The sequence below is a fragment of the Chenopodium album genome, chromosome 1, assembly GCF_948465745.1.
Source record: "Chenopodium album chromosome 1, dcCheAlbu1.1, whole genome shotgun sequence".
Lineage (NCBI taxonomy): Eukaryota > Viridiplantae > Streptophyta > Magnoliopsida > Caryophyllales > Amaranthaceae > Chenopodium > Chenopodium album.
In genome coordinates this window covers 86,185,273-86,196,356 of record NC_137834.1, presented here as the reverse complement: position 1 = coordinate 86,196,356, position 11,084 = coordinate 86,185,273, and the positions used below count along the sequence as shown (strand labels likewise).

Genomic DNA, 11,084 nt, shown 5'->3' with positions numbered 1-11,084 from the left:
TTGCCATGTACCTACTTACCACGCTTACGGCTTGAGCAATGTCCGGTCGAGTACAAACCATTGCATACATAATACTCCCAACCGCATTGGCATAAGGAATGGATGACATGAACTCCTTGTCCTCCTTGGAATTTGGAGAATCCAAGGATGACAATTTGAAATGAGATGCTAAAGGAACGGAAACGGGCTTAGCATCCATCATATGAAATCTCTCCAAGACCTTTTCAATGTACTTTTGTTGGGATAAGTACAAACTCCGTCTCTCACGATTTCTTATGATCTCCATGCCGAGAATTTTCTTTGCCGGGCCTAAATCCTTCATTTCAAATTCCCCCTTCAACATTTCTTTCACCTTCTTGACCTCAAACATGTCTTTTGCCGCTACAAGCATATCATCAACATATAGCAAAAGATACAACAAAGAGCCATCACTCACCTTCTTCAAGTATACACAACTATCATAGTCACTTCGGGAGAAACCATGCCCCAACATACATTGGTCAAACCGTTTGTACCATTGCCGAGGTGATTGTTTCAAACCATACAAGGACTTCTTTAACAAGCATACATGCTCCTCCTTACCCTCAACAACAAAACCATCCGGTTGCCGCATGTAGATTTCCTCCTCAAGCTCTCCATGCAAGAATGCGGTTTTCACATCTAATTGCTCCAACTCCAAATCATGCATGGCAACAAGAGCAAGTAGTGAACGTATAGAAGTGTGCCTTACCACCGGTGAGAAAATTTCATTGTAGTCGATTCCTGGGACTTGGCTAAAACCACGTGCTACAACTCTTGCTTTGCACCTTGGCTCCTCAATTCCCGGGATTCCTTCTTTGTACTTGTAGACCCATTTGCAATCAACAATTTTCTTGCCCCGTGGTTTCTCTACAAGCTTCCATGTTTGATTCTTGTGAAGAGATTCCATCTCTTCTTCCATGGCCAATTGCCATCTTTTAGAGTCAACACACTCCATTGCTTCGGTATATGAAGATGGCTCAAGATCGACTACATCACTAGCAACATTCAATGCATAGGCCGCCATCTCCTCAAAACCGAACCGGACCGGAGGCTTTATAGGCCTCTTAGCCCGTCCATGTGCTAGGCTTGATTTTTGCACTTGGTGGGAAGATTGTTCCTTCCTAGGTGTGGTGGCCTTCCTAGGGGAGGAAGTGGAAGGAACATCTCCACCTTTTTGTGGTGTCTCTACACCAACATCATCATCAAGAACTTCATCAACCTTCTCATGAGTATCAACACCGTCATCATTCTCCACCTCCTTCTCGGCAAGCTCAAAAGAAGAAGTATCACCCTTTTGAAGAAATACGGACTCATTAAAGGTAACATCTCGGCTAGTGATGATTCTTGATGTGCTAGGGTCCCAAAGTCTATAACCCTTGACCCCATCCGTGTATCCTAAGAAGATACACTTCTTTGCTCTAGGCTCCAACTTCCCGTCATTCACATATGCATAAGCCGGGCAACCGAAAACTCTCAATCCGGAATAATCTCCCGGTGAACCCGACCACATCTCCTCCGCCGTCTTCAACCCAAGAGCGGTGTGTGGTGATCGGTTTGCCACATGAGCCGCCATTTTCACCGCTTCGGCCCAAAATCCCTTGCTTAGCCCCGCTTGGAACAACATACATCGAGCCTTTTCAAGCAAAGTCCTATTCATCCTTTCCGCCACTCCATTTTGTTGTGGTCTACCGGTACAAGTGCGATGACGAGCAATGCCAAGTTTCTTGCAAAACTTGGTGAATTCTTTCTCTACAAACTCGAGCCCGTTATCCGTTCGCAACCTCTTTATTTGCCTTCCGGTTTGCTTCTCAATCAAGGTTTTCCAATCTTGGAACTCCTCAAAGACTTGATCTTTGCTTTTCAAGAAGAAAACCCACACCTTCCGTGAATAATCATCAATAAAGGTGAGCAAATAGCGGTGACCACCCAAGGATGGCTTTCTAGAAGGACCCCATAAATCCGAGTGAATATAATCAAGTGTACCCTTGGTTCTATGTGTGGCCGCCTTGAAGCTAACCCTTCTTTGTTTCCCGAACACACAATGCTCACAAAATTCCATAGAACCCGTAGCTTGATTTCCCAATAGACCTCTCTTGGACAATTCCGACAAACCTCTTTCACTCATGTGCCCAAGCCTCATATGCCACAACTTCGTATTATCGGACTCGGACATTGACGAAGACACCGCCGATGCCGAACTCTCAACCGTCGACCCGATTAACTCATAGAGTGAGCCAATCTTCTTGCCTTTCATCACAACTTGAGCCCCCAAAGCAACCTTAAGCTCACCCTTTTCAAGAGTGCACCGGCAACCATTGCTATCCAAAGTGCCCAATGAGATCAAGTTCTTAGTCATATCCGGAACATGACGCACATTTGATAGAGTACGGACCATTCCATCAAACATCTTGATCCTAACCGCCCCAATCCCGGCAACCTTGCAAGCCGCACTATTGCCCATTAATACCACTCCACCTTGAACACTATCATAAGTAGAGAACCAATGTCGATTGGGAGTGATATGATAAGAACACCCCGAATCAAGTATCCATTTGTCATTGGACCTTGAATTCGATTCAACTGCAAGAAGAATTGAATCATCACTATCACTATGAGCCACCGCCGCCGAATCGTCATGGTAAGATGTGCTAGCAACACTCTTACCTTTATCCTTTTTCCCCTTCTCCGGGCAAAACTTCCGAATGTGGCCTTTCTTACGGCAAGCATGACAAACAACATTCTTAAGCTTAGATTTTGATCTAGACTTAGAAGTACCGGATTTAGCACCGAAATTGTTCCTCTCCTTTGGTCTACCTCTCGCAACAAGACCTTCACCACCATGAACAAGGTCATCATTTCTAGTTAATTGATTTTCAATTAACTCCCTTTGCAACAACGCACTCCTAACATCCTCAAGTGACAATTCATCTCTACCATACAAAACCGTCTCTCTAAAATGCTTATAATCGGGAGGCAATGAACACAACAAACGTATAGCTAAATCTTCATCATCTAAAGTAACATCTATATTATGCAAGTCCATAACTATAGAATCAAACTCATCAAGATGAGATTTCAAGGATTTACCTTCTTCAAGTTTGAGGTCATGTAGTTTGCTCTTCAACAAAAGTCGATTGGTTACCGATTTTGTCATGTAAAGCGACTCAAGCTTCAACCATAACCCCGCTGCCGTTGTTTCCTTCGCTACCTCCCTCAACACCTCATTAGAAACGCTCAATTGAATCAAGGAGAGAGCTTTCTTGTCTAACTTTAAGAATTCCTCCTCCGACATAGCCGAAGGCTTCTTCTTAATCCCAAGCATTGCCTCATCCAAGCCATTTTGAACCAAAATGGCATTCATCTTCAACTTCCATAACCCAAAGTTGATTGACCGATCAAATTTCTCAATATCAAATTTTGAACCTCCCATGGCCAAAATACCTTCAATTTTCAATCAACCAAGAACAAGCCCTAATTTTACCCAAGGATCTAACCTAGCTCTGATACCAATTTGTTAGAGCAAATGGTTGATAATTAAAGTAATTAGCAAAAACAATAAGGAAATTTGATAGTAAAAGAGACAAAAAATTGGAAGGTGGGAAAATCCTTCAAGCAATTACTTGAAGACTATAAAACCCACCCAAGAACAAGGAGAATGTTTGTATTGATTTCAATTAGTGTTTACAAGAGTAATCTCTCACTAATTTCCACTCTAAAGCACAAGGATTTCAAGAACAAGAACCCTAGCTCTAATTGTGTTTCACTCAATTTGGGGATAATAAACAAAATACCCTTAATGAGTATTTATACCCCCGACAGATCTGGACAGGGTATCAGGAAGGCACGGACGTGCCAAATATGGCACGGACGTGCAAGCCCAGATAACTCATTTCAGTAGCTACTGCCAAATATGGCACGGACGTGCCAAATATGGCACGGACGTGCTTCCCCTGTTCGCATCAGCACAGACAGCCCGTAGTAAAACAGCTATAACTTCCTCGTTTCTTATCGGAATTAAGCTTATGACCTATCATTGGAAAGCTCTTGAAACAAGCTTTCACCTCCAACTTGAATCACCTCAAAACTCTAAGTAGTTTGAGAGATATGCCCAGTTGAAGTTGACCCATCCAATGCTTCCTTGCTTAACACAAGCAATTCTTCCCCTTAGCTTATATGCCAAGCCTCGATTGATTCTCGAGTCACATTCCAACACTAAGAAAACAAAAGGAAAAGTGCTACAATGGATGTAAGCTAAAACAATTATCAGGTTCTCTGCTTTTTCATGTAATTGAAAAGGGGCCTCAAGATGTCAGAAACACGAATGATGAACTCGTCGAATTCCTAGCATTTCAAGGGAACTTTTCCTAGTCATTTTAATTGATTAAACCAAATATGAAGCAAGGGCTTTGATTCCTAGTCATTTCTTTTGTACCAAACAATCTAAAAATTCAAGATATACATGATACTATACATCAATTTTGAACAAGGACATATAATCAATGCAAGTATGAAGCACTATAGTTCTCAAATAATAATGCAATATCACACTCTTATGTATTAGTAGAACTGTAAAACGTACCACGACTACCACCATTGCGATTCCTTTTCCTTGAAGCACTAATTGGCAATTTTCTAGCTGAACTAGTAGTAGCTGCTTTCTTCGGAGTAGTTCTAGCCTCTTCTGTGATAGAATCCTCTTCATCAGCATTCTCGTCAGACTCATTTTGATCATCAGAAACATCTGCAGAAAGAATGAATAATCGAATACATAAAACTGTCAGCCTTTTTTCCTCTGCAGCCAATGAAACAGTAAAACTACCAAAGTTCTAAGACAGGATATTTTAGTCTAGTCCAGACTCCCTTTCCTCTTCCTAAGGAAGAGCCTTGCGTCAAATCTGTTATACTATCATCCAAATAACGAATAAGTTATACCTGTAGAACGAGCAGAACTACTCTTGGGTGTCCTGCAACCAGGGTTCTTCCTACGCCTGTTTCTAGAAGCATTATGACAGTCATAGTAAACATTTTGTCGCGTATCATCAGTGAACCCCTTGCTCAAACTCTCTTCAGATTCTTCACTGTCGTCATCATCATCATCAGAGTTCTGCTGTTGAACTTTCCCTACAAAATGTGAAGCTTCTTTCTCACATGAGCTTGCTCCATCAAAGAGCCGAACCTCAAAACATTCACGTCGATTGTACTTAAAGACCAGGACATCTGCTTTCTTTAAAGAGTAAGCATTGCAAAATTCTTTCCACCCATCTCCATGAAACATAATATCATCCTTGTCTTTCTTCAAGCCAACATTCCAAGCAATGCCATTTACTTTAAGAACAACTATTTGTTCAGGTAACATAGTTCTCATGTAGTCACAAAATTTCTCAGGAAGCTTCTGTTTTAAGCACATTCAGAAAACTAATAATAAAATAAACACACATAATGACATAAGAGCAACAAAATGAAGAAATTTAACTGGCTAAATAAAGATACTTCATTCATCTGTGTTTTTATTTACAACGTTTTGACTTATGTCCCAATCCAACACCAAGAAATATTATGACAATTGAGTTGTGAGTTTGTGACTATTAATTTTGGACAAAGGAAGTATTATTTCCAACCCTATCATTTAAATATGATCTATCATATATAAAATTGAGAGCATTCCCAAGCCGTAAAGCAACCATGTCAATTGAGAGCAATAATCCACACTAATCAATTCAAGTGCATGAATTAATCAAACACTCAAAAGTACTCCCTTCGTCCTAGATTAATTGCAACATTTGTCAATCAATATATAAAACTAATACACGTATAAAGAGACGGAGAGAATAAATCAATCTTTCACTACTATATATAATAAAATAATTAAAACAGAATACTTACAAGGTGGTGGTGAAAATTAGTGGGTAAAGTTAAAGAGAATTGAGAAAAATGAAAATTCTTCCAATAAATCTTCTCTTCCCATGTTCTGCTCTTCATAATTGGAAATTGTAAGTGTGTTACTTTTTGGAACCCAGTTAATTAGAAACAAATTATATAGTGATTTTACCCTAATAGATGTAAATAGAAAGATTTTAACTCAGCGTTTAATTTTAGTCAGCGCAGTAAATATCATTTAAGTTGCTTAGATAATTCTTCATCTTCCTAAAACGGATTTTAAGTATTTAAGTGTAATCAATTTGTATTTAAGTATTTAAGTGTAGTGCAGTATATTTTTTCTTCTTTCATAAAATCAATTTGTATCTACTAAATGTGCAAATTTGATACTTCCTCCGTCCTTTATTGATAGTACCTTATAGCAAATTTTTAGTCCCAAATTGATAATCTCATTTGTTTTTTTCAAGTACCATTAATATCAAATTTTTACCAAAATTCCCTCCAACTTGCAACAATAATTGTGCAAATCTAATTTTTTCATGTAAATTTTGCTTTTTCATGTATTTTTTTATTACTTTCTCTCTCTACTTTTTTGCATACTCGATGTAAATTTATCTTTTCAATGTACTTTTACTACTTTTATTTATGTTTATTAATTTCCGTGAAAATTATCCATAAGAGACTATCAACAAGGGACAGAGAGAATATATTTTTACACACATTTCTATCATACATACTCCTACGTACATATTTTCTACTCCGTATGCAAGTATTTTCATTTATCAAGATATTTGCATACTCCCAACGAACTATTCCTATTTACAAAAATCCTCCCTCCGTTTTTAAATACTTCTCCATTTTTCCATGCGCGGAGTTTTAGGAGAAATTGGAGAATATAATAAAATATGGCGGTAGTGGGGTAGTTGAGAAAATAAAAAATTGTAAATAGCAAAAGTAGTGGGAGAATAGGAAGAGAGAGAGTATTATATTGGGTCCACTAAGTGTGAGAAATGAATTAAATATTGTAAAAGTTTTCCATAAAAGGAAATGAAGCAAGTATTTAAAAACGGCCGGAAAAAGAAAGTGAAACAAGTATTTAAAAACGGAGGGAGTATTACTTACTCACTTATTTAAATAAAAAAAAAAAATAAAAAATAAAAAAAAAAAAAAAAAAATTACTTACTCACAAAGTCACAATGCAAATATTTCTATTTTTCAAAATCAATTTAATGTCTTACTACTTGATACATGTGACATCTAATCGTTGCATTCCACTATCTAATTAGCATGTTAGGATATGATTTGATCCAATTTATATTGAATTTGCTAGTTTAGATTTATATTGTGACCCGTTTAAATGTAAAACCAAATCAGACAGCTCAAATTATCCTCAAAATAAAATGATCATATCCAAGCCAAACTTGATCCAAACAATTTGTTTAATTTGTCACCTCATTAGAATATTAGGTTACATAAGCTGACATATGGTTGAATTTTCACAATAATTGAAAAGCTAATCAAAGAAAATGCAAGCAACAATTCACCAATACACAAATGTGCCTATGCATTTATTCAAAACATGCTCAAAGACAGTATAAAATCTTCTAATGTACAGGGCTAAGAGGAGTAACTTCAGGAACAACTCTGAAAATGCTAACATCCAGAACAAAACGCTTGTTCTCTTGGCCACCAGGCACGAACAAACACGAGTCGGACTCCTCCAAGAAATTGTCGAGTGCAAATTTTTTCCATCCACCTCTAAATGCTCCATGTCCTCTGCGATTTATAATACAAAAGCTAACCTCCCATGTGTTGTCATTAGTTCTAAGAATCACCTCCTGTCTTTTATCGCGTGAAAAACCTTTATAATTCCAGCTTTGAGGAATTACCTGATATACATAAGTGCCAGATGAGTTTGTTAAGCAAGAAAAGCTGCAATTGTCAATCAATAATCATAAGGGCAGGGGTTCATAAAAGAAGCAATTTTACCAAAGCAAAATTGTTATAGACTTGTGAAGGTTTCATGACCACTATGAAGCTTTCATCGGTGGCATATTTTGTTGCCAACACGTAAGCCTTTTCTTTTTCTTCGTCTGTTACAGGCCTTCTGTTTGATATATAGCTTGCAGCAGCAGCAACAACTGCACAAAATAACTTATAGCACACTAAGAGAAAACTACGTGATACATACACTACAGGACTAATTTCTCTTCATATCAGTCAAATTATTCAATCAAAGCCTTAATCCCATAAATGGGGTCGACTACATGAACCAAAAGTGATTATTCCATATAGTCATCCACAGAAGTCAGCAAAAAGGGATAAAAGCAAAAAAGTTCACACTTCAACATAAACAAAATATGTTCTTAATTGTTATAGTAAATGAACTAGAGACTGATGCCATACCAGTGGAGCTCTTCCTACTCATGCGTACATAGATTGGAACATCATTTCTATTGCTAACACGAGCATCAGAATGAGAGCGAGTCTTATTTAAATTACTGCCATTCACTTTCAAAGAATTGTTCTTCTTTGAAATGGAATCATCTTCAATGATGAATGCCTTTCGTTTATCTCTTTCACCTTTATCGAATCCTTAAAATAATATACAAAAATATATATAGTAGCACAAGATCAGTCATTTTGTTAGTAGCAAAAGATCACTGAATTAACATCCTCCTGCTAAATTATGAACAGATTACGCTTATATATAGATAAAGAACTAAAGAAGAGCATAAAAAGAAAGATGGACAAGATCTTTAGGTCTTTTCAGAAACATACTAGTAAACTTCCTTTTCCTCGAATGATTAGATAAGGCTTCTTTTGGAGTACTTTGATTTTTTTTCAAAGAATTTGGCTGTTTTGAAGTAGATTTGTGTTTATTTGATTTCCTGCTAGGTTCATTTTCATCCTCATCTTCATCCCGTTCATCATCAAGATCACGATCTGTTTAAGCACATGAATATTAGTATGCTACATTGTTAACCATACTCTTGTAAAACATAGATTGATAATCTTTTCGCCCAATAATTAACTTAGCTTGATCATAATATACTACCTGTGTGAGCGGTGCTGTCAGAAGAACAAATGATTTTATCAAACGAATCACTCTTTGCTTGTTCATCAAAACCACCATTAGATTGAGGTTGTTCACATTTTCTCACAAAATAAGAAGATTCTCGCTCACATGAATTAGTTTGATCAAAGAACAACACCTCGAAAGATTTGTCAGTTCTGTTATACTTGAAGGTAAGAAGGTCGTTGTTTTGCAAGGAGTATGCTTTGACAAACTCTTGCCAAACATCTCCAGTTAACATTACATGATTGCTGTCATTACTCTGTAAGTTGACATGCCATATAATTCCATTTGGACCTTTCACAATTACATTCTCTGGTAACTTTGCAATCTCATTTGAAGTAAATTTCTCAGGAAGTTTCTGATGATGAAACAATGCAAATCTTTAGATGGGGGAACAATAATTATTTCATTCAACCTTGGAGTAGTGGAGGATAAAAAAAAATACAACAATACCCGAAGCCTTAATAATCTAAATATGATGGGGTCGGCTGTATGAACCAAGAAGCATTCGGCATTCCGATGCCATTTTACAAATGTCTTTCAATTCAAATTACATTAAACCCCTAGTATTGAGATAATGTTGATGTTAAAGTTTCAAACTTGCAATTTAGGGTACACATGAATCATAATCCTAAATTCTCCCTTTCAAGTTAATTTACAATTTAATCAACATAACCTCATAACATCCTAGGAATAACACAATTCCCTCATCTATAACTCCCCTGTTCATTCAAATTTCTAACCTCCTGTTTCTAACAAAATACTTCCCCACTTTTTTTATTAAATGATTCAATTGAAATTCATGTTCATCAACGAACAACTTTAACAATTAACATTTTATATATACTTCGTATATTATAGTAAATTACTAAATTATAACAATTAATATTTTGAAAGATCTTGCCTAACTATACTCTTCTTTTAAAATCACAATATACGTAGTAAAGGAAGAATATATGAATAGTGTGATCAATCCATGTAACTAAATTTTTTTATTTTTGTATTTTGACATAAGGTACACACGGGGAGGGCCCACCATCCTATCACAGGAGTCGAACCACCAACCTCTTGGGGGGATATAGAGGGATCGTTATCCCCTACATCCTCCCATACATGCAAGTATGCAACTAATACAAGTAACAAATATAAAGTAAAAACCATATAAATTAAAAGCACAGTAAAAATTAAAAAAAAAAAAAAAAAAAAAAAAAAAAAACTTACAAGGTGTTGTTGAAAATTAGAAGGAAGAATTTGAAAGAAGTGAACAGAGTGAAAATGTTTCCAATAAGTATTTTCTTCCCAGCTCCTCCTGCTGCATTTCCCTGGATTCTCCATTTGCTTCAGGTTAATGCTGACCTTCCCAATCAAAATCTAGATGGAAATAAAACCCTAACTAAATCAAGAATGTTTTTTTTTTTTTTTTTTTTTCCTTTTTGGGTAAAACCGTAAAAATAATCAAATTAAACAGAATTTGCAAGTGATATAAACGGAGGAAATAAATTGTACGGAGTATTAAAATCGGAGCTCTTATCCATAAATGTTACGTAACCAATGTTGGAAAGCAAACGGTTTTTTATTTATTTATTTATTTATTTAGGTTAAATGAGAAAAAAAAAAATAAGTTTTGACTATTTACTTGTTTAGATAGATACTCCCTTCGTCGTGTTATACTTTGAGGGTCTATTCACAATATAGAAGTGAACTGAACTGAACTGATTTGAGCTGAATTAAACTTAACTGATAGGAGTTAAATTGAACTAAACTGAGCTGAAATGAATATTTTATGAGAGAAGGAAATTAGAAGTTGAAGTGAACTGAATTAATTGGAGCTGAAATGAAATATACTGAACTAATTGGAGCTGAACTGAAATTAAATTGAAGTGAACGAACCCTGAACTACACATATTTTTAGGCAGTTTAATTGACTTGAATAAAATAAAAGTTAAGTGAAATAGTTGAAGTATTTAATAATTATTAAATAAAGATAATGAGGTTAATAATACATTGAAAAGTAATGTATGTGAGAGAAAGAAATAATTACAAAAAAAATATTGGGTTTGGATGAGAACAAAAAAGATATAATATTTAAATATGATTGTTTTTTTAT

The 11,084-nt window shown here is 36.2% G+C and overlaps 1 protein-coding gene across 1 annotated transcript; it reads right to left on the bottom strand.

Annotated features, from left to right (window-relative positions):
* Positions 1 to 7,502: 7,502 nt before the first annotated feature.
* Positions 7,503 to 10,312, bottom strand: LOC145637889 (B3 domain-containing protein REM16-like). The gene is made up of 6 exons (XM_081688897.1): positions 10,199 to 10,312; positions 8,957 to 9,335; positions 8,680 to 8,844; positions 8,305 to 8,493; positions 7,888 to 8,039; positions 7,503 to 7,787 (listed from the first exon to the last, which is right to left on the bottom strand). Exons 1-6 carry the CDS (start codon positions 10,310 to 10,312, stop codon positions 7,503 to 7,505), a joined length of 1,284 nt encoding a protein of 427 aa, XP_081545023.1.
* Between the last annotated feature and the right edge of the window lie 772 nt (positions 10,313 to 11,084).

Excerpts from the sequence above, each read along its gene's own strand:
- LOC145637889 (XM_081688897.1), bottom strand. The coding sequence starts at position 10,312 with ATGGAGAATCCAGGGAAATGCAGCAGGAGGAGCTGGGAAGAAAATACT. Across the intron at positions 8,845-8,956 it reads TGACAGCACCGCTCACACAG|ATCGTGATCTTGATGATGAA; the intron begins GTAGTATATTAT and ends GTGCTTAAACAG. Across the intron at positions 7,788-7,887 it reads TCTATAACAATTTTGCTTTG|GTAATTCCTCAAAGCTGGAA; the intron begins GTAAAATTGCTT and ends TATGTATATCAG.